This window comes from Netta rufina, assembly GCF_964035555.1.
Source record: "Netta rufina genome assembly, chromosome: 3".
NCBI lineage: Eukaryota > Metazoa > Chordata > Aves > Anseriformes > Anatidae > Netta > Netta rufina.
Genome location: NC_140125.1, coordinates 47,420,312 through 47,445,242, shown reverse-complemented (window position 1 = coordinate 47,445,242; position 24,931 = coordinate 47,420,312). Strand labels below are relative to the sequence as shown.

The following is a 24,931-nucleotide window of genomic DNA, read 5'->3' as shown; positions in this document are numbered from 1 at the left end:
ATGTCATAGGGGAATGTCAACAAGAAACCAAGTGTCTGGCAATTTTCTTCCCTCATCAAGACACTCTGGGTTATGTGAGTACAACCAGGCTCTTGTGCAAGCACAACAAGAGCAGAGTGGCCTTTTACATCCAAAAGCTTGGGCTCCATGTGTGTGGGAGCCTACAGGAGTCGTTCATTAAGTCCCTCTGCCAGCACAGACTGTATAACACAGTTCAAGACAAAACTATTGAGAATGACATCGTTTACTGAAAAAACAGCACTCCATTACCTGCCCTGTATGCACAACTGGAATAGTGCGTCAGGTATTCGGAAGTGCATTTCATTTGAGCTGTAATAAGGCGTGATCCCTATTTCATTTACAGGAGAGTGGAGAACATGAATATAAAAATAAAAGCATTTGGAAAAAAAAATATCTCATTTTCCATCTCCTACATGCTGTGTAGCAACAGATGAGGGTTGGGTAGCTGTGAAATCCTGAGACAGTTTAAATACAAATTACACATTTGTATCTGCCCATCGAATGCAAAGTTTAACATCAGAATCTGTACCTGCACAATTGGATGAACAGTGATTTTGTGCACATCTTGCTGTGCAGGCTCCTGCACCAAGTTAGAGGCAACAAAGCTGAACCCTCTGAAAAGATGATGAGCATTGGCACTTGGAGGAACACCTGGGGAATCTGTAGAAGGAAGAAAATTATTTCATGAGCTGCACAAAGGATTAGAAGTAATGGCACAGTACCTGCAATAGACAAAGTCACCCCTGCCAGTCAGCAGCAGACTGCTGAACTGGTAGACACGCATGAATCCAATTCACCTCCATAATCAAAACTTTGATGTGCCTTCTCTGTCCCTTTTCTCTGGATCTGAACAATGCAGGGATATTATCTGCAAGGATCTTGGATACAGAGGTCTGTTTTTTTTTTCTACAGTGGCTGTCCTTTCCATTAGGAAGCACTGCCTGTGCCAGGAGTCTTCACACAGAGAGAAGGCACAGGACAGTGAGGCGAGAGGAAAGATGGACTGCTCAAGGCAGTGCGCCCCTTTGGCTTAGCAGAAGTTCTTCAGAGAGTGGAAAAAAGCTATGGGATGCTTTATCTGTCCTTTGTGGCACACTGACTACAGAAATTACAAAAGCTAGGGTAATGTGGTGTGTTGTGTGGGCGACAAGAATGCAAAGACATGAAGCAGGTGTAAAAGCACAATGTTCCAGCAGTGGTGGTTTGCAATCTCAGAAGGGTCTTCCTGGAGCAGCTTTAGGAGCTGGGACCTACTCCAGTGAAGAGGTTGGTTGGTTTGTCCTCAGGTGAACAAACTATCTGGGGGTGTTTTAACTAACTTCCCCACTCAGCAGAGGAATGTCTGAAGTTCATAGAGCCCTGAATTTTTCTGCCTATGGAATGAAACAACCAGAGAACAGTCCCTCTAATCTATGCCACCACTCACTGAGAGAAACATCCCACCAAAGCAAGAAGAGAAGAGGTGTGCTTCACTTAAAATTCTGAGATGCTTTGAAGAAATCTTTCTCCCCAGTGTATGTTCTGTCCTGGGCATTTCCTTAACCAGTAAGAGCAGCACTACAAACCATTTCTGGGGAGCTTGCTGGGTGTTTTGATACATATGCTGTGCAAATTTGCTCATCTTCTAGTCATTCTTTTACCCACTCTCCTTTGTATTTCCTCCAATGCAACATGTGATTTACCATGATGAGGTTTAGTCCTTCTGAAGCCATAATATGGTAAAAATAAATTATCTGCCCAGAAATAAACAAAACTGAGACTGCAGCTAATTCTACATCTCATTACAAAGTCTCCTCGGCTTTAACCGGAGTCAGAAATAAGTACAGCAAGTCTGACCTCACTCCAAAGCATGTGAAAAATCTATGTGTTTTTTGGTAAAACGATGTGGGCTATTTGTTTATCTCGGAGTGTTGATGCGTACTGCCCTTGCAAATACATGGATGAATCACACCACAACTCTTGCATCACTGGGTACTTCTCACAATGGCAAATATACTACAGCAATTTTCTGAGAGAGATTAATTAAGGGGAAAAAAAATATTTGCTTTGAAAAGGGAATGTTCAGATCTGAACACTCCTGATTTTTAGGAAAGCTGTGATCCAGCTCCAAACCACAAATGTTAGGTCATCTTTATTTAAAATAACTGTTCCTTCATAATTCCCCACTAATCTCTTTATCAAACACTGTAAAAGAGCTACTTATTATTTGGTGTTCAATATAAAATATTCATCACCACTGACTGATATGCCCATCATATGAACTAAATGTTAAAACACTAGTGTTAAATACAAAACTGTTTTTAAATCATGTTAACTAACTGTGATAGTTATGAATTATAACTTTCACAGTCTTAATAAATCCAGAATCACTTCATATATCTGAATTAGAGCCACGTGCAAACACCAGTCTCATATAATGTTTACCTTCCTAACTGTGAAAGCCATAATGCTTTGTCCCACTTATGCATCTCACATTACACGACTTATAAAGAGTTCATAAATCTTAAGTAATTTACATCAATATGCTTCACTAGGGTTAGTAAACATTATTTTCTTATTTGCAGAAGAGGAGATTTAGATACCTGAGGTATAATCTTACACACTTTTTCTCATCAGTAAAGCCAGCTTAATATGTCTTGCTGGTTACGGAACCCCGTCACTTAAAATAACACAGCCATTTGTGGACTGAACTCTGAGTTGGATCACCACAATGTCTTGGTCTGATCCTTGTTCAAATCACCACTTCTTACCTGGATCACTTCAGTTTCCTGCTCCCTATTAGGCTCAGGGACAGATAGCTGAGTCAACATAAATGAAATTTTGGTCCACAGTGGTGGACTTCAGAAACCAGAGGCCAGAAAAAAACACCTCCAACTCAGATGAATCCCTGAGAAAAGTTAATTTGAAACCATATCTGCAGAAAGCTGTTTCAACCTCCAGGCCAAAGAAAGCTTTCTGTGATAGAGCAAACAGCAAGACTGGCAAGGTACTGGATCCAGAACTTTGACATGAACCTGATGCTAGGCAGTAGAGTTTATTCATAAAGACAGGCTCCTTGTAATTACTCTCCTTGGTAATATGCATGTGCTGCCAATCTGCAAGGGTTTTTCTATTGCTCTGGAACTCAAAATTGTACAGGAATTCCCATTTGGAAATTATAGGGTTTGGTTCTCAGGCCACTTTTCATAACAGCATGAACCAGAAGCCATGGCAGTCCATCCCCCTACTCTAGCTCCCACCCCAAGACAAACCTTCTCAGTCAGTGTCTTGCATGAGATACTAAACTGAATGAGGCAATAGCAACAACACATACAGTGTAAAATATAATCCTGGACATCAGCACATGCATGAAGTACAAGGGTTTTCATGGCAGCACAATGGATGATGTGTGAATTTCCAAAACAATCCAAAATCTTAGCTTTTCTTTGAGACTTTCCAGGGAAGTGGCCTACACTTTTCTCGAGATCAGACTAACTTGTACTCTTCATTATTTTAGAGAAATGGCCATGTGGGTCCTCTGAAATCTGAACTAAAGCTAAGATCAGAAATATGAAAGTGTGAAATATATTTGCCATGTTTCCAAATACCCAGAGTAAAACTTTTTTTTTTTTTTAAATATACATTGTGTAAGACTGCACATTCTCAACAAGCAAACAAACAAAAAAACACAACCCCAAACTAAAACACCCTAGGAACCAAGACTAGAATATATGTCTAGCAAGAGGCAATGTTATAACTGGGATTACCCTTCTGAGGTTACTGATATTCTTGTTTTGATGTTTTGTGCAGCAACCAAGATATATTGCACAAAATGTGATATACTTGTTATGAAAGAGAAATTATAAGAGCAACATCCTCACTAGAAGAATTTTCTAAGTATTGTAGACCAAATTCCCCTTCAGCATAGTTCCACTGATCTGAGAACCTGATGATTCTCCATTACTATTAACCATCCATTACTATTAACTTCCAACAGTCCACAGTCTATGTCAGTTAATAATTAAAGAAAACACCTATGGAATATGTATTTAAATACTACCTTGCAGAGATTCAAGGTTCTTTGAAGTTGAGATAACTTAAAACAGTTGAGGTAATTTAAAACAGATAAATTCAGCTAACATAAACAACAATAATAGTAATAAAATAGCAAATCAACTATTAGTTTTACTCTAAAAAACACAGATATTAATGTCTGCAATATGAAGATGTTATTGTGGTAATGTGAAGTTGGTGAAATGTTTTATGAACTTCTTTTCTTAGAAATGCAAACTACTCTGCTTTCTGCTGAACATTGCAAAATCCAGCAATCCTATGGGTGATCAGACTTTTTGACTCAGTTGGAATGGGGAGGGAGAGTATTGCTGAATCACTAAAAAGATCAGTCACCCATGTGCAATTGCACTAACCTGTGGGGGTCCGAGATGTGAACTCTGGATCAAAATGAAAGGTGTCTTCTGGTCGTCCCACTGCAGGCTTGAAAGGTGGCTTGATTTCTTTCCTGTATAGTTTCTACAAGAAGAACAGACCACAGTCAGCAACATAACAACAAACTCTGTACCTTCAGTACCCACATATATGCTCCCCTTTGTTTATCATGTCCTTTGTCATCTCAGTGCCAACCTTCAAGACTGACAAAGAAGATGATAAAGTTCTGGTTCTTCCCTGACTGGTAGGTTTTTCCCTGACTGGTAGGCTTAAAATCCGTGCTCTGGATGGTCCCTGCAGTTTTTACTTACTAGAACTTGGCATATAAACACAGATATTTCTGGTTGAACATGGACTGATGGAATATTCTGTCTGGGGCATCTGAAAATTCATTGATCTTATGGGCAGGGCTGGCACATGCAATGGTAGCACCAAGAAACTGCACATGGGTGAGTTCAGCATCACAGCAATGACAATGAGCACAAATAACCACTAGGAAGTGGTGACTGCTTTAGCATTTATTAGCATTTATTATTTGTGAAGAACTAGCAATATGTTGGGTGCTCTGCCAGACGGAGCTGAGCAACAGGCTTGGAGCTCACAACCTAAACAAGCGATTTGTTCTTTTGGCATATCTGGTAAAATGGAAGGGGTTTAGTAGAAGAAATTCCCATCAAAACACAGTAGGAAGAAAGCACTGCAGATGGACATGAAATCATGTTAAAGGCCTAAATGTGCTTGTGCAGAGGAGAAAAAACAAGGAAAAAGCTGAGGAAGAGCAGAGTGTATAAACAGGTAAGGACTGCAAAGTGAGTGAGGGGCATGTAGGGGAGCATGTAAGTAACAGTCACACATATGCATGGCAATACTCTGCCTTCATTACCAGGGATTTTCTAGTCTCTTTACTCATGCTTAGCAATGGTTAAGAAATTGCTTCACTGTGCTTCTTTGTAAGCATTCATACACACACATGTGCATGCACTCTGGGAGATGAATAAACCGAGGCTCAGTATGTCTGAATCTAACCTGAAGCCTACAGAGGTTAATGGAAAGAGTCCTATTGATTTCAGCAATATTTGCATCATCTCTCCTCGAACTGGCAAAACCTGAACACCATGCTGATGGCAGCATGACAGCATGACAGAGCTCACAGTTGACTCCCTGCCCCACGTTTCCATCCCTAGGCTGTACTCTCTTTCTAGCAATGCTTTTGTTCTCAGATTTCAAAGAGCTGAATTAGTTGCCACAGACAGCCCCCAATAATTAACACGTCTAAGCAAAAATATACATTTCTTTCAAACTTTTAGGTCACAAAATTGCTAGAGAGCAATTTTATGACTGCCTGCAATATGTATTTTCAGGTTAACTCAAAAAAAATTCATAATGAGCTGATTTTTCAGAATATTTAATGGAGATTAATACATGTTTGTCCAGTTCTCTGCATACAGGAAGAGTCTTTTAACTCTGCCTTTTTTTTTTTTTTTTTTTTTTGGTGTGTGGTGAATTAACTTCTATAATATAAAACATGTGGTCAAACCCAAAATATATATACATCAACATAATTTAAACTTCATTTTGCATAGATTAATGGTTCTTGAGGTAGGACATTCTGCAGCATAGTATTAGCATTAGCATAAAGCAGATGTTTGTGGCTGAATTATGATTCCTTGGAAAAGTGGAATGGTGAGGCTGGAAACGACTCTGCAATAATTAATGGCCATTTCAACATAAAAAGTTCTTGCTTGCGTAAAACTGCTCCGTATCTTCTGAGAGAAAAAGAGATGAATAATTGCAGTGAGCCACAATGGAAAGCCAGTCTTCCAAATAATTAAAAGCCAGTTGCGATCTTAAGCAGGAAGTGTCAGTCATCAACTGAAAAGTATCAACCTAGTAATTAACATATATGTTTTTCTGTCTGCACAGAGCTTTAAAAGAGCACTCAGCACCTACTAAGGGTCTCTCTGTTGCTAGGATGTCACCTTGCGAAAGCTATTTGCTTCCAGCTTCCCTTTATTTGTCTTAATTCACAACTGCAGTCCTTTTACTGCAGAAAGCAATATGGTCACACACACGCTTCCTTTTTGAATCAAATGCACCCCTCATCCTGTGAGGTCCAAAAATTAGAAAACATTTTACAACTGTACATCATTCGTGAACTGCACTCGCTCTTGATTATCGTAACCATATTCTCCCTGGCCTCTCAATTCTGCACCCCCCCATCTGCAGTTTCTTAAGTGCTGCTGGATCCACATTTGTGTTTTGAATCCCTAACCCACATCCTCCACTACTAAGGAGGGATTTGAGATTCATCATGACTCACAAGCCACCTAAAGATGTGTAATCACAAATCCGCTTGTTGGGAGGGGATGGAAACAAAGAAGTTTCTTGTGTGGGAGAAAGGAACCTCCTCTGAGTGTAAACTGGATGACACCCTTTTCCATTTCCTTTTCTACATGCAATAAAAATTGTTTCTGGTCTTTCTGACCAGACGATTAGGAACAGCAAAAGGTAAACTGCCTACAACATTTTTCCCAGGCTCTTGAATCAGGTAGCTAGATGGAATCATTGAGGAACAAGAAAGAGCAAAGCAGTGTCATCTGTGGGCTTTGCCACCCCACACTGGCTGCACTGTCCTGAGAGAACCAGTACAATCAAAGCCAATTCTCTGAAGCAAACTAAACCACAATGCAGAGTTAAATGTGAAAGCTTGCTGCAGGCAGAGAACATCTTCCTTTAATGTCCTTTAAATGTCCTGTATCTTGTCTACTCCAATATGCAAAGTGACAGAAACTGACCTAAGAATACAGGAAGAATCACAGCCATTGTCTTCCATGTGAGCAGAGAACAAATCTCTTGGAGGGTTTGAGATCCTTCTGGACTTTCCAAGAATATTTCTCATTTTACGTGAAATGTATTAACTTATTATCTCTTACCATGCTCCCAAAATTATTCAGGGTTGATGGACCAACCAAAGTGGCAAATGACAGAGCAAGGTAACTTTGAAATCTTTCAACAGTTTGGTGTCAGTCTGTAACAGAATTGGGTACCTCCTGCTCTGAAGATGTTTCTCATTGTAGCTTGGTTAAGCCAATGTTTGGCTGCTACCAAAAAACCCACCTGCTTTCTCTGCTTGCATTGTGTCTGCACTGGCATTCGTATGATATTGTTGTGTACCAGGATTTTCACAGAATTATCTTTCTACTGGCATAGCTTGCTGAACTTGTTAATCACAGCATCAGACAAGAACCAGAGACGGTGCAAAAACGGAGATAGGTGGCTGCTGGTGTGCACTGTGGCACGGTGCCATGCTTTTGGTGCCACTATAATTTCAGCTTAGCTGGACAGTAAAATAACATCCTCCTTCCCTTCTGTGCACTGTGACTCCTCTGAATCACCTACACCTCTGTGACAGAACTCTCATGCTGTCCTTTCTGGCTGAGCTCTCACAGTCCCCTGTGGGACCATTTCCAAGTGTGCATCAAGGGAAATGTACTGCAGCCCATGGGCTGGGCTCAGAGCAGGGACCAGAGACAAGAACATGGGTTGCAATCTCCACATGGCACTCTGGCAGCTCAGCAAATGCTGAAGCAATTTGAACTTAAACATTTCTCTTTTGCTAAGTCAACATGTGAATATGTAAAATACAGGAACTTTCAAATTGAATTTATTTCCAGAACCTTGCAACCCACAATATAACACTATATTTCAACATCCTTTCTGATTTGTGGATAAAGAAAAATAAAATAAAAATAACTAATTTTCTTGCAGGTCCCAACGATCTTTTCTTAATATATATTGCCAGATCCCTGATATGAGCTTCATCTGAACACACCTCATCAGCTGGGACTCAAACAATACACCAAGGAGACCAGTAACCAAATGCTGGACATATGTCTGTCCTTTGCTATTTATAAGCAGTTAATTCACCATTATCTTAAAAAAAAATGCAGAGAAACAAATGCCTGTATACGTGCCTTGAAAATGTCAAAACCCCCAAAACAATAAAAACTACTCCCATCCCCCATTAAAAAAATAAATAAAAAAGAAAAAAGTTTAATTTAGTCGAAATCTATTTAGTCATTTCCTCAATGGTTTCTTTAATGAAAATTGAATTACTACTTAGACACCTTCCAGAAACTGAAAGATGCTACCCTCCACAATGACGCATTCATAGTGTGAGAATAAACTCCCTTGATACATACACCTGTCACGGAAAACCTAATAGGCAGACAAAAGGATGAACTACCTCCTAAAATGTTTGTCCTTCTCTAGATTAATGACACAATGTTATTGCCTACAAGCGATAGAGAAGCTAGTAGAATTCAGACCTTGGGATCAACTTTTGCTGTTTGCATAATCTGTAATTAAATGATTCGCAATTCCAGATCACTTTGATCTCTGATTAATATTAGAGGAAAAAGAACTTGTGTCTGCTTTCTTCTCACTCCTTCCCAGCAGTATTTGACAGTTCATTTTCTAGGATGTCAGTTGCTCCAGTTACAATTTAGCCTGTCATCTAAATAGAAACCACTGCTTTAGTCCAAGTCCTCTGCCTGCAGTCTGCAAAAACAGATTTCATTTTTTATTTTCAGAGAAAAGCCAGAAATTCTTTAAGCATGACCTGGAAAGAAGAAACAGAAGTACAAATACCAAGAGCCAGGCTGTGCTTTCTAAGATCCATTGACTGAAATTATCTGAGGTCAACCCAATTGGGGTCTGCTTGTCTTAGGGAGGAAAGGGGTACATATGTAGTAAGCAGGTAAAACTTGGAAGGAGCTGTGCACCTAATCTTCTTGGGAATCACAGCCTTGATCATGAAAGACAGTTCATTCATTTAACACAGTATCTATCCAGTTTGCATCATAATGTCTACTAAATGCCTTAGAGCAGTAAGAGTGATATTTGCAGAAACCTTCATCTATTTTTCACCCTGCAAAGTGAGGACTTAGGGTTTTGTTACTGGGTGACAATAGCCATGAAAACAAGACTCATACAGAGACTAGCTCATGACACAGTTTAAATTTTGTCATAAATACTCTATATTAGATTGTCCCCAGTTCATTTAGTGCTACCTACACAACACAAACTACATCTGGACTGAAAGGCAGCACCCCAGAGTATGGGAATGGAGCAAAGATATTGTGGGAAAGGACTGGGGGAGGACATTTTTCTGTAGCCACATTCATGCTTTCCAGGCTTGTACCTATTGTTTCTGCTGTACTTGGCATGAGCATCTGCAGCATCATAACAATACTCTTCACACTGTATGTCATTTCCACTGCATTCACTGTCTTCATCCAAACCAGACGCTGCGTCTGGTTGTGTCTGTTTGAAGACAGTGAGAGACAGGAAACAAGTGGGAAATGACTGCCTCAACAGGTAAACATTTCAGTGATAGAGACAATAACCAAGCCTGAACCCAAAACCCAAGGGAACAGTTCTGACAGTAGATGAAGATCTGATTTATACATTTCTGTCTGCAATTCTAATGATTTCATCACCAAGATGTCTAGACATCACACATAACTTGGAAACAAGCAACTAACTCTCATTTCTGTTTTGAAACTTTTTTTTTTTTTAACTGAGATGAAGCAGCTTGTTCCTGGTTACCATGTCACTCCTATTGTAGGAAAAAGCTTGCTTAAAAAAAGATCTCTTTTGTGTCAGGTTTCTAGAAGACAATAACCCATTCTGACCCTTCATGATAAAGGGACTTCTGATAGAGGATCATTTTACTACAGCCTCTGAAAGTTCCTACACTGCTGATTGCAGCAGTGTTATCATACCTGTCAAGGTAGCTTAGCTCTCCATGAGAGCTTGCCTCCTTGCTCACTGAGGCCTTTATATTACCAAAGTATAAAAAAAATCAACATTCATATCCTGCCTTATCAATGTCATTGTTTATTGATTTTATATACATGATGGAAATAAAAAAAATGAGGGCACTGGGGACTCTTTTCCTGTAACAACAGAGAGATCAGCACTAAACACCTGTGCATGACCCATTTTTTCTCTATAACCATGCTCTGCTTCTTTCCACGGATGTGGAATGTGCTAACGGTTGGATCATCATCATAACACAAAATTCTGGCTTCAGCTCAAGGCTGGGCTGGCTCACGCCACTCTGAAATGCATACTTTGCTGCTGCTGTAACTAGATAAACTGCACAGGACCTCCATGAATGATAGTAAAATTAGGATTAAATAAGGAAATGGATTATAAAGATGATAGCTGATGTGTGTAATAATGATCCATCAGTCTCCAAGAGAGTGCAATAATGTTGGATTAAAATGAATCTTTACAGCTACATTTTACAGCAAAGTTACAGGGATAGATAAGTCAACACAGGGTGGTTAAATAAACCTCCATCTCTGCCTCCAAGTCATGTTTAAGCACACCTACTCTCTTGATGGTATATATTTCCCTGACCTCTCCACAAGAACTTTTCAAATGTTGAAGGACTATACAATGGACCTTGCTGAACATGTTTTCAAGATGCAGAGACTTATTTCTCCATGATGAGTTACTGAATTGCTCCACTAGCAAACAGAAAAGGAGAAACTCTGCCACCATTTCAATGCTCCCAGATTAATTAAGATTTATGCACCTAACCTGTATTTACTTTAATTGCAAAGCTAAGGACCAGAGGAATGCGGACAGTAACAACATCATCTCTGTAGGATTGTCTATATTTAAAACTACCCTTAAAGCTGATGCAACATACCCCGTAATTTTTTTTGTAAATGTAAACTCTTTAAACAGAATCTTATGATTAGTAAAAAGCAGAAGGAAAAAAAAAATCTAGACTCCAGAACATATATAATAGGACTAAAAATCAGTAGGACCATAAAGAAAATTCTCAAACTCCACTTTCATTGATCATCTTGTAGCATGCTTATGAGTCATGCCAACTCTTCAACATGCAGTCCAAAGTAGATTCATGAGTTTTTCCAAAATAAGTGATTCTGTGTGTCTTCTAAAGGCCACTTGGGCACCGCAAAATGTGCTTTCACAGAGATGCTAGCTTTATTGTAAAGCCCTGGGCAGTGTTTTGAGAATGGCCGTGGGACAGATTCATACTGTTTTACCAGAATTTATGGTAAGAATTGCATTAGTAAGAACAGCGACCTGTTACATTGGCATTCATGAGTGAATTCAAATCAAATATTAAAGAGATGTAATGACACCATAACATAGGTAAGACAAAATTAAACTAGAAAATTCTAGTGGATGTGGAAAACAGGAGCTATGATGCATTGGCAGATGCTCAGATAGAGAACAGTTTACCTCCATGTTTGACAAAAAATATTGATTTGAACAAACACGATACTGAAAAAGAGAGGTTTAACCTCACTGCAAGTCTGAATCAAGCACTTAGATAAACTCTACAGCCAGCTTTATGAGCTGTAGCTGATAGCAATAAAATAAATCCTTGTTTACCACTCTATGAATCACGTCTGACATGTCTTATTAGAACCATGTTATATTTGATAAAATGTTTGCTGTTCCTGTTTTGAGTGCCGATGTTTAATTAATGACTCACCTTAATAAAACATCAACCACTTGTAAAAGGAGTTGCTATTTCCTGTTCTGGCTGGCTGACTTGCATACCCAATGATACAAAATCACTGTTCTGAAAATCCACCTGTGTTGTTTTCTGTTGTACCCACCACAGCAGAAGAGCCAGATCCTGTCCTACAGTTACTTAGAAGGAGCCAACAAAGCTATTTTGCTAGAGGACTTACAACACCAGCCAGTCCCAGTAGTACCATGCTGTGTTTCAGAGATGGGTACACCTTGAAGTCTTGGGGCTTCTTGGAACTACATGGGCAGATATATGCAAGAGTGGACCTGGGGCTATTCTGAATATTTTCAAGAGAGAAAAAGATTCCTGGAAGTCTCTGACACTGGGAATAATAAAACTTGCATTTAGTCTAGCTTGTCAGAGCTAATGAGAAGGACAAGTATTTCAGTATGGAACATAAAACCAGAAGGATGGAGGGACCTAAAGCATCAGACAGCTTCACTTTGGAGTACCTTTTTCAAACTCAGCCCTTTGGCTCTGTGTTCCTTTGCAATTGAAACATGAAATATTACAGGAATTCCTTTATTTACAACTGATCGTTTGCACTTCGATCCAGTGCCCACAATCAATGAATCATGCTTATTAGAGTTGAATGTGGAAATTACTCTGCAGAACACTGCAAAGAGCCTCAGGTAGTACTGTGATTAGCCAGCCCGTCAGACAGAACAGAAACAAACAGTCAGAGAAAACTGACAGTTGCAGAAAACAGATTTCTATTTCTTTCACTTTGGGGTATGAGAACAAATGTTTATATGTATGACAGAGACATAGGTACCCGCTTAAAAGGCTCTAGATCCTGGTTCTTCTACGTTAGAGATCAATTAATCTCTTTTATAAACATGCTAGTTGGTCTTCAAAAATTTAGCTAAGAAAAAAATAAAAAATTAAAATGCTGCTCCACTTACATTCCAGTCTATAGTAACAAAGAATGGGTGACGTTTAATTTCTTCCACTCCATCGAATCCAGCACCTGACAAGAGAATGAAAGAATCAAAATAAAGTCATGTTTAGTAAAGTGCTACATGATATCACTTCTCCAGCTTTCCTCCCCATCCCTCTTTTCTTCTGACAAGCCAGAATCACCATCTAAAATTTTCTTCTAGACAAGAAAGCCTGAACAGTACAACTGCCACAACCATACAAACAACCATAAATGCAGACAATGGCACCTCATTAATGGATATTTGAGGACTGAAGGTTTTTTCTTTTTCTTTAAGTGAGGCTGGTGTCAAGGCTGCTCTCTTCAGGCTTCAGATGAGACATGTGATTTCAGCTGCAGCAGAGCACAGGCACCAGCAAGACCAGGAGGGGTCCCAAAGCTCCAGCAAGGCTACTGCTGCTTCTTGCCACCAACAGGAGATCCCCTGCCTGCACTGATTAGCAAACCTTCTATAATCACCCATTCTCTGAAGGCAGGAAAAAATGCATTACTAATAAGTTCAGACTCAAATTATCAAAAGGCTCCAAATGATTTCAGGCAAGTCAGGTTTTTAGGTTCTCCCTTCTCAAACATCATCTTCAGATTTGCATGAGTACCAAAATTATCACTCTCACTGGTATCTTTCCTTCACTGGTAGTACTGTTAGACTTCTCTATTAAACTTTCTCTATTGGAAATTTAAGGAAACTCCTCTGAGATCTGGTAATGAATCTAATCTTAAAAGATTGTTTGTTTGTTTTTTTCTTCCCTTAGTTGAATTTATATGCTTCAATACCGTCGCAAAAAATAACAGGTGCTCAGTAATAATTAAACAACTGACAGAGATGACTTAGCATTCCATTTTGGAAGAGTTGATCTGACTTTATTAATAGTAGCTTTCATTTTTTCAGAAGGAGAAATAACATCTGGAAGCAAAGGCTTCACAATGCAATTTTGGAACCAGTTCCTGAAAGGTACCCAGCGCTTCTTTGCAAGGATGCTTAACATCCTGGATTCTCAGAAGGACTCAGGATTAATAAGCATCTTGCAAAAGGCACTTTGGAGGACTCAGCTTTTTAAATGCAATAGTTGTACTTCCTGAGGATCTGCATTACAAGCAGTTTAGAAAGGTCTTGTCAACTCAAGCTTTTGTAAAATGTGACATCTGCTCTCCTTGTGTACAAGACATTACTGATGTTTGCCAAAATGCACTGATCAGGAACGGCTTCCTACAGTCTGCTTAATGTTCACTGATGAATGGATATGAAAAGCAAACACTTTGTGAACATAACATACCGGATTATTCAGGCCTGCTGCATAATAACTCAAAAGTAATGCTGGTCTGATTACTTCCCCATCCTGGTAATCTTATAGTATAGACAAATGTAAGAGATGCACACAAGGATAAACAATCCTAGCCTGGCATACAATTTTAGGTGTTCTGAGGTGACCCTCCTCCCCAGGCAGGAGTGAGGTCTTTGGGTTATAATGGACAGTTCTAGGAAAACACACCATGAAATCAAATCTTAGAGAAAAGAGGACAAAAGAGAGAACATCATTATGTAGCTGTATAAATCTATTGTATATCTGCAGTGTTAGTGTGGAATCTAGTTAATTCCCTCACCTACAAAAGGGTGTATCTTATAGAGGTAAGAAAAAATCAAAGTGTAACAACAAAGGGTATGACCTGGAAACAGATGACTGAGGAGGGTATATGACAGAGATCTGAAAAGTCATGATTATTTGGAAAGGGAGGGGGAGGAGAGTTAGGGATTAAGCATTCCACATCTTTTTCTGTATGAGAATTTATGTCAATAAATGATGCTAGTAGGAATCAGGTTCAGAGCAATCTGGAGGTCCTTCTTCAGACAGCAGCCAGTTGTGTGACGTGTGGAATTACTTGAAAAAGAGGACACGGAGGCAAAATACTTATATAGGTTCAGGGGGAGACCAAAAAAGTATGTGGAAAATAAATCTGCTAAAGATTGCTTCATTGACAAACCACAAGAGGTTCAGGAAAACCCTTGCTTGACCTTAAAGCACGTGGAGACTAGGAGAGAATTTGTGTGAAGTATCACATATGCTTACCCTATTCTTGCTCTTCCCAAGATAGTTGTTTATGACTTCTAGGTATTGGACAAGAAAATACTAAGACTTAGATAGCAATTAGACTTGTTTTATTCCTTTCTTAGCATAGTTTTTGCATGCACTGTCCGAAGTCTGTACTAGATACCCCTGACAGATTCATTCTAATTTCAGCAATGCCAACACAAAAAAGAAACCAGCACAGCTACTCCGAAAAGAATCATATTAAATAACTCTTCAGAGAAGAAATATCTGTGAAAAATATCTTGTGTTCAGTGGTGGTCATTGGAAACTTTGTAATGTGCTGTGGATGTTCTTTACTAAATGAGGGTGAAACCTAAGTGCCAAACCAATTTCAGAGGACTAGGACACTCCAAGTTACTGGTAACATTCCTTAGTCTTCTCTGCTCTGCTTCCTACCCTGCTGCTTTACTTCTCTGTCTTGTAGGCTTATGGATAGATCATTGTGTGATGGGAATGACTACCCTTTTTCAGATGATATACTATTTGAAACAAACACTTTTTGCTACCATTTTTGTTCTTTCTTTTCTGCAAAAATGCAGAAATCATAACCAAGGAAAAATCCCACCCGTAGCTACTTCTATTTGTGGAGTACTAAAGTGTGCAGTAAGGAATGTAGCATGCAGTTGACATGGGTATTTGTTTGAAAAATTAGCGTTTCCCACTTGGGGCCACCTCAGAGCTCTGGCACAGAAAGAACACGTTGTTGGGAATGTCATGGCTTGACTCCATCTTTGGCTAGCTTAATGTACTAAAGAGATTTAGGATGGTAATAGCCTAATTTTGCAAAGAACGAAGGACTTCTAATTCACAACAGCTGATTTTACATCAGAGAGAAGATTCAGTCCTTCCTGCAGTTTTTATTCCCCAATTTTCCCTGCGGAGAGACCTGATTGTGTAGCCCACAGCTCCCTCATGGCCCCTGTGCTCTGGCTGCTGGCAGTGGCTTGTGACTGGGTCCCCTTCAAAAAGACAGGAAAGATGTGGCCCAAGGGCATGTTCAGGGATAGCTCTGAGTGCCCCTAGGGGCCACCCTGACCCTGTGTAGAAATCAAAGGGAGAAGTTACAGCATTAGGTACTTATGGGGCAGCCTCTCTAGATTTGTTCTTTGTGTTTGGGCCATTCATCTACCTTCTACAAATCTAGAGTGGTATTGAAAAAGAGATGTGCTCTCACAGAGAAAAGAAGCCCAGAAGAGGTCCCATCTGGACTGTCCTACTTCATGGGGGTGGACAGTTCTCAAAATAGAGAACCATCCATAATCTGTAGTTGAGGACTGAGCACTGAAGTGCAGCTCATGGCTCCTTGACTGTACACCTGCTGCCCTCCTCTAGTTTTCTACTTGCCTTTTTTTTTTTTTTTTAACTTCACTTTAACTACAATTTTGTAACCAGACCTCTCTGTGAAGAATAATCTGCACAATCAAGCCTACTACCAGCAAGTGTTCCTACATGCCATGCAGTCCCACAAGGGTCCAAGATGATAAATAGTGCTTTTGGATCTAATTGCCAGCTTAAACACATTATGGAATGCATATAGATTTATATAAAAGTAGCCTCATGTTAATAAGTGAAAACTTCATTATCTAAGATTGTTTTATGACTGTAATAAAAGTGTCTGCATGCAGTAATGAAAGAATGTTTTATTTATAATTGTTTTTGATTGTTGAATCATTATGGACAACATGAGCCCTGAAATACACTAAGGGGAAAAGAGACCTATGAAAATTTATTATTTGAATATGCAAAATGAGTAGAAGGGTTTTAAAGAATTTTAATTTCAGGGAATAAAATTTTAGTGACTCTACATTTTCATGATCTGGGCCACACATTTTAAAATTCATTCTAAGATTTACAAAAATGACACACAATCACTATGATGAAGGAGAAATTTGTTTTTGAGTCTGTTGTCTCATAAAACTGAAAAATAAAGCTTTCTATGCATCAAAGAAGAATGTTTCTTCCCCAGTAACATAGGACTAAGGAAAGAATAATAATTTCTTCAGCTTCTATGATGACCCTATCAGCACATGCTTTTATTGTATACTTTCTCGGCCAAAAATCTTAATTATGAGGACTCTAGAACTTTATGGTGCTTAGCAGTGTAAGGAGTTCCTGAAATGCTGTTTAGATTTGTTTACCTGCCTGAACAGATTGAGGACTTTGGGTATGTGAGAATTAGTCCTTTCTTTAAGTTACTAGAAATGCAATGAACTTACACCTTTACTGTTCAGAAAAGGGCAGACAATGCCCATAACAAAAGATGCCAAAGAAAGACTTTCATTTCCTTTAAAATTTGTTAAAATTGTTAAAGAATTATCATGGGCACCAGACTTAAAAATAGAATCAGTTAAACAGTATCACTAAGTTCCTTCTCTGCCTCATTTATCTCCCTCCAATCCTAGTATATTTTCGTTTGTACCTAAAGCTTCAAAACAAAGTTTCAAACAAAACTTTATAATTCCTAGTCAATCTTTACTTCTATTTCTTAAAATATCAAAACTGAACAGCAAAAAGTGAAATGGTAGTCAGAATAAAATGATTTTTTAAGCCCAGCATCTTTTGGTTTGCCAAAGTTAGAAATATTTTAGGACTAAATACAAACACTCTCCAGATTTGCAAACTTCTGAAACAATGACTGAAAGCAAGTGTTTGATCCATAATATGGTTCACACTTTATTTTAGCATGCTTCATTAATTTTCCAAAGATTTTTCAAAACAGGATGTCTAAGGCTACTTTTCTTTTATCTTCAGACTGATTCCTTTCCCAGAAAAAAGCTAGAATCTACAAAGCTGAAGTAGTCCTTTTATCTACTGACTTCTGTTCAGCATTTAGGCCAACCATTTAAGTATTTCTTCTTTCATTACCAACAAGCTTGTTTTCAACATCTTTCATGCTGATTCTCAATCAGTTGATAAATAGAATGCCTTCAGAAGCTTTCCACTGGTATCCCCCAAAAAGTTAAGGTCTATTTTTGTGTTAGTCTTTTAGATTTTATTTCCTTGAGTGCTTTTGTTATAAATAATCTCTTCCATTCTCCCAGCCTTCATATTATTTCAACAAATCTCAGGTTTAAAACCTTGCCCCTTAGTAATTCCCCATGTTAAAACTGAGAAAATACTGGGGCTAGAATTGTCATGGCTCATTTCTAAAGCTAAGCAACTTCATTGATTTAAGTGAGCAGCTCATTTTTTAAAGGACCAGTGTACAGAAATTCCCAGTGATTTCACTGGAGCACATTTTGGATACACAGCAAACTGCGGGAAGCCACAAAATGAGCAGTGCAGAACAAAACAAGAGACAGAGAAAGAGAATATAGCAGAAAGAAACAGAAGAGGTGAGTGAGGAAAAGTTTATATTTACTGCAGTGTCTTACTTTCCTGAACGTGGATTAAACCTAGAAATGCCTTGACTATTTTTCTTTAACATCAACCCAACTGCTTGATGGCAACTGAAACCTGCTGAGAAATGTGTTTTTGCACTGTCACCTCTATGGCATATCAGACTACAAAAGGTGCCATCAGGTCAGGAATTAAAACCCAAGGGAGCACAGTGCCTCCACAGGCTATGCAGGTGTCCGCCCCCAGGGAGGAGAGGGATCACAGCAGTGTGCCAAGTGCCTGGTTCCCTATTCCTGCCATCTTCAGAAGATGGCTTTGCAGGAGGCTGGGTGGTCTCTGTTCCCTGTGTGGAGCAAGGGCTCCTGTCTCCTGCTCTCTCCTGGGGGCAGCCTATGCCATACCATCCTCCTCCATGGGAGTCGGGCTCCCTCAGAAAACAGCTGAGCCCCCATGTCAGGTCACTGCATGAGGCAGGGGCTTCAGCTGAGTTGCTGGATTCATGCAGAAAACATCCATTCACCTAAAATGTGACAGTCCAAGATGGCTCATTGTAAAGCAGAGGGCTGGAACAGCCCACACGCTGCCTCACCTGAAGCAAGGGAAAGAGATACTGGAGTAAGAATGTCAAGCAAGAGCTCAAGGGCACAGAGCACAGCATTCATCTTCCCCATGTACTCATGCACACCCACGTGTACCTATTAGGAAACGCAAGATCCATTGCTGAGGCAGATGGTGGTAGAAGTGGGCTGTCAGGCAGTTTGCTCTCTGCCGTCTGTCAGACCACTAATGCTGTGACAGTAGCACAGAGGATTAAAAGCACTACGTGGCAGAGCTTCAGCAGCACCACCTCCAGCATCTGAGAAGTGAGTGTGGGTACCACAAGGAAAAGGAGAAACCTCTCTTGAACCTCTTGCTCTTTCCACACCTCAGAACAAGTGATTTCCTAATTCAGCTTTTCGCTTCTAACCTTATGTCTCCAATCTGAAATAATCTTGCAAGTGTAAACAGTTGCAAGCAATACCAGCAAATTGCTTTTCACAAGTCTCAATATTTAACAGGTCTATGCCATTCCTTAAAAGACAAGTAATTTATTAGCTGCCAAAACTCCCATGGATGACAATGAGAGCCAACTACACATTTAAATAGGACCAGCCAGCTCCCTTCTTGTGATACAGTTTAGAGAATTGAAGGATTCAGTTTCTGGTCACAAGGTCGGTCGGTCTTTTACAGAGCTTTTGAGTTTCCAGAGCAAAGCATTTCCATCTAAAAATACTGACACAGAAAAACATGTCTAGAAATTTCTTAAGACATTGATAGCAGAAATCTATTTTCATTGATAGCTACACAGGTTGGCTGTGTGGCAGATGCATAAAGAAACTCTTGTCCCTTCAAAAATAATTCATTATTCCAATGAAAAATAATTCTTATTCTGCACTAAGAAGTTCACACAAGGAAATCAATTCATTCCAACACTATCAGGCAAAGATGCCTCTACTCCTGTGACAAATATAACTCTGACTCTTCAGAGGTCCTTCATATTTCCATTTTTTCAGGTATCTTACTGCTAGCTTTGTAAAATCTCATGCTGGGCCTGAATCACAACTGTTGTGTCACCTCAGTCATGGGCTTCTTCTGCCAGAGCTGGCAGACGTGAAGGGAGGAAGGGAACCCACTTTGTGGCACAGGCTCAGGGATAGCACGCTTTGGATGTGGCAAGAGATGAACGGAGCATTTAAAATTATTAGGGAAATTTAAAAATAGAAAGACTTGAATGAGTGGAGGATACCAGTAATCAAAAGATATTGGTAAGTGGTATATTAGAGTGTAAAAACAAACAAACACAAAACCTACAAGAGAGGTACAAAGAAAAAGAAAACCAGGAGAAATATAAAATGTGTACTTTGGAGTTATTCCCCACTGCCCTCTGGTTTGCCCTCTTCCTTTAGAAACAAGATTTTCCCTTGCTCATTCAAAACACAGCAGAATCTGAGACTATTATGGTGAAAAAAAAAATATATATATTATATATATATGCATAAATACATATATGTATTTTCACAGAACGGGATATAACTTCTAAATGAAAAAGAATACAGAGCTATTATCATGGTATCATTCACTTGATATGACCATTCTTATTTTTCCATGTAATAAATGAAGACTAAATTTCCAATGAAAATTATGTGCCAGGCATGGTCCATGACCTGAACAAATGTGATGAATTTCTTAATTAAACTCCCAAAGGTAGAGACAGCATAAGATACATGATTCAATAAATTCCTTTAGTTTATCACTACTTAAATGGAATTAGTAGTAACCAAGGGTGAAAATACATCAGTAAGAAAGGAGATAATATGTTCAGGGTAACAAAGAAAGCCTACTATTAAAATGTTCCCAGCAACCAGAATGAAACAGCATTGAAATGCATTTTAGAATGGGAGAGCTCATGAAAAATTTTACTCTCTTTTTCTCCCTACCTCAGATCTGCAGCTAACCTACAAAGAATAAAAAAGATCCCTGTCATCCCAGTTCCCTATATTATCATATGCTGGAGTTGCCTTACACAGTTCATAAATGATGGTGGTTCACTCTCCCTCAACACCGAAAAAATAAAATCCAAGCTAATAACATGTTTGGGATTCCAGTGTTTTGCGTGCACTCTTTGCAAATTTCTCTAGTAATGCTGAACGTTCCCTGCACTTGGGGAAAATATGCAAAATGCATTCTAAATGAAGAAGATAACTCTCAGGGAAATGATCTCTGAAGGAAATGATCACCACTTGACAAGACGAAGCACACATAACAAATGCACTGATCAAATGCACACCCATACCTAATCTGTTGGATGGGTTCCTTTTGAAGAGGGCTCGCAGCAGGCTCTGGGCTTCTATGCTCAAGAACTGTGGCATTCCCAGCTTGGCTCTGAAAGAACACGACACTTGAAAAGAAAATAGATTTTTCAAAAATTTTCTCCATCATATTGTGGTTTACAGAGTGGAATTGCAGTAGTCAGGAGGGGGCAGGCACATGAATTTGCTGACCAAAGGCATGATTACCTAAACACATTGCAATGAAAACTGAGGGCTTGATCCTTTCTGCTGAATGATTTATCACTGGCATCACTGAAGTAAATCTAAGTAAATCTAATGAATCTCATAATATCATTTGCAGCCTAAATAGATCATTTTCCTACTTTTTTTTTTTTTTTTTTTAGTTTTTAGGAATAGATTTGGGAATCAAGAGAAATTTAAAGATGCAAAGAAACTATTGTGTAAATAATGATAATAAATTACATTGACTAGAATGGATAAAACTTTTCCCTTGGTGTTTCAATGCTGCAGAGAAGAAACATAAATGTAAGGTGTAAATGAAAAAATGTAACAATAAGAAAGGTAAGCTTCAAACTTCGAAATAATTAGGTCTGTGCTTAACATTAAGTGAGTGGGAAAAATTCAAAGGAAAATATGTGAAACCTTGAAACAACAAAACATAAGCTATCCTGCAGAAATTTATTTCCACATCTGTATGTATAAAGACATTCTGTGTTATGGAAAGTAAAATATGTTTCTTTTGTAAAGCCTGCTCAGTAATTCACTTCATTCTATATATTCTGAAGGCAATTTCAGAGCCACATGCAGGCATTAGCTGCGCGCACCTTACCAAATCTATGACTTACAAAGCTTTGAAAAACTCAATATGCACATTATTATTTGCCATCCTTCATATACATAGGACCTATAGGCTGCCCCAAGGGCACAGCTAACTCATAGTTAACGAAACGAAATAGGTTTCAGTACTCACTTGAGAATAAGAGCCATTGTCTCTTTTCTGTCTTTTCCCTGGAACGGTAACGATCCTGTCAGCATCTCAAACTGTGGAATAACAATAAAATGTCAAATCAAGTAAGTGTTGAGACAGTCTGCATAGTTTATCTACACCATGACCATCTTCTATTCATTTCAAACATAACCAAAAACTTGAGGAAAAGAAATGGCTCAACAAGCTGTAGTTTGGAAAAAAATGATGCAGCAAATGTGGATTTTGCAGAACATCAGGGACTAATATGACCGTTTAGCTGAAGAGCCTTGTTACAAACTGATACTCTGGGTCAAGTTTTGGTATGTTTAGGGACAAGTATCATACTTGCTTCTTCTTCCAGCACCTGTCCTATGGCCAATATTGGAGATGAGATATTTGGCTGGATGGACCTTTAGTCTGAACAGGTATGGTTGTTCTTAGGTGTCTGGCATAGACTGTGGTGCAAGGAAAATGGGTCTACCACACCATTCCACATCTTTTCTTCATCCATCACGTCCCTTCCAATTTGGGATATTCCACGATTCTATGCTTCTCTTTACTTGAGTCCAACTACCTTTGCACTACTTAGAAATGTCATTGCTATACTTTGCATGTTCAAACCCGACATCCTCAAGGCATTATTACGTGCTTTTTTCTCTCCCATTTTGGTTTCCCTGGCTGTACTCAATGATGAATTTTGCAAGTGTCACATTTAAGTGAACCCAAGTCTCAAATCAAAACTCAGCAATCATCATCAATTATTTGCCTAACTCACTTGTGAAAACATCAATCAGTTATAGCTCCTTTGAAACAGAGCAATGCTTTCAGCAAATTTGACAGGAATTTCACATTTGTAATAAAAGCAGCCAAATAAGTCTAGCATGGATTCAACACCAGGTCTTTCACGCAGCTCTAGACTCAGGGTTTCATAGGGGTATCAGTGGTAGCTGATTCCTCTGACTAAAGGATGATGAAGGTTATGCATCAGCAAATAAAAAAAAAAAAAAACAAGAACGTAATTTAGCCCGGGTATAAAGGAGGACAATGTCCACTGAAGGTAAGGAGGACAATTATTTGCTTACGTCTCTGATTCAGGCTTTGGATATCTTCTACTGCAATAATACCTACTGATTAATATTAATTGCTATAAATTAAATATCAATTAAAGTAGGACAGATGCAACCATTATGTGTTTTTTGTACCTTACCACGCAAGTAATTTCACTCCTCTCAGGAAGCCAATTTGTTGCAAAAGGAACCTTTTTATTAGTAAAAACTGTCAAACTGCTTCATCGCCTGACTACTCCCTTTTTGCAGATTAGATAGGGTCATGTCAAAAGAAAACTATGTGAAAACATAAGAAAATTATAACCATGAAACTGCTAGGCTAGACTTGTGAAGAGGGCAAATGAGAGGCTTAGAAGCCTAGTAATTAACTGACTATAATTAATCAAAGGATTTATCTGCATTATGAACAAAGTACCTCAAAGGGATAAAACACAAGGCAGAAGTAAGGAAAAATACTTAAAAAATATGCATATGACTGACAAATATAGACAAGATTTGGAAACATGAAGCTGTTAGCTCCTGCTTGGTCTAGGAAAGTCAATACAGCAGCTGTCTTGCAGGACTGGTGGAAAGCAGCTTGTCTGCTAGAAAGAAACGTGATGGGTTAGAATTAGTAAAACTGCCTAAATGACATAGGAGCTCAAGCCCCATTTTCAAAATAATTCTGACCTATAGGAGATTTATTCCTGACCAAAATGGTCATATATCCTAGGGATGATGGGCAGAGAATGTTGCTTCCCAGGGCAGTAAAAAAAGTGGCACATATTGTATGAAACCCTCATCACAAATTCTAGAGTTTCCTTTGCATTCTGGATAAGTACCAAATGCTCACTTACACTTGCTCATGTTACTTTGTTGTAATAAATTTAATTTAACAGCACTAACAATGCCTGCTACAGCTCATTTATTTTGGCAGAAATGGGCTTGACGCTGCCGATGCAAAATGATAACAGATCTAAACCACTGCTTGGTCGGTGACTACGCGGGAAGACAACTGCAGCTCCCACCCACTAGGATATCACAGGAAGATCTACAAATGCAGTGTATGTGCAGGGCAAAGCAACCTGAGGGCAAGAAACTTGGATACAATGTCCAAGGAAGAAGAAAAGGAAAAGGAAAAAGAAACTGAAGTTGCAGGAGGGAGTGGGGGAAGTGACTGTCCTGGAGGCTGCAGGGAATATTTACTGCACTGCTTTAATGGCTAGCACTTTGTTACAACATGTCTCCAGTTACACAGGTCTAACACTGAGATTAATTCAGACTCAGAAGAAATGCACTTAACATCAATATTTAAAGTAAAATGCAGCTACTGTGAGTTAAATTTACTTGAGCTTTTGACTTCAGTGAACTCAAATGAGCAGCAGCTGGAAGAAAGCACTGGTTCCTCTAAATGCTGTCCTGATTCTAAAATTTGTTGAAGAAGATTAAAAATGAAATAACAAAACTGAAAAACAAAACAAAACAAAACAAAACAAAACAAAACAAAACAAAAAAACACAATTTGAGATAGTTAGTCTTATCAGTTAAGGTTGCTGCACAGCAGCCCAATTTCCTGTTCATTAAAAAAAAAAAAAAAAATCAAGAGCTTGCTAAACCTAAACATGCAAGCAGAAGTGAGCATTTGCTGCAAACAGCCTTTCACATAACTACAGTATGGGTCACAGAAGGC

At 38.9% G+C, this 24,931-nt stretch overlaps 1 protein-coding gene across 1 annotated transcript in view; it reads right to left on the bottom strand.

Moving 5' to 3' along the window:
* The window catches only part of RPS6KA2 (ribosomal protein S6 kinase A2), a gene marked incomplete at both ends in the record, with an annotated part of 165,693 nt that overhangs the window by 27,805 nt on the left and 112,957 nt on the right, over positions 1-24,931 (bottom strand). Inside the window, 5 exons of the mRNA XM_084284263.1 lie at positions 551-681; positions 4,428-4,530; positions 12,937-13,001; positions 21,231-21,319; positions 22,199-22,269. Coding sequence (XP_084140389.1) covers positions 551-681; positions 4,428-4,530; positions 12,937-13,001; positions 21,231-21,319; positions 22,199-22,269 — 459 coding nt within the window. The remainder of the gene's footprint in view (positions 1-550; positions 682-4,427; positions 4,531-12,936; positions 13,002-21,230; positions 21,320-22,198; positions 22,270-24,931) is intronic.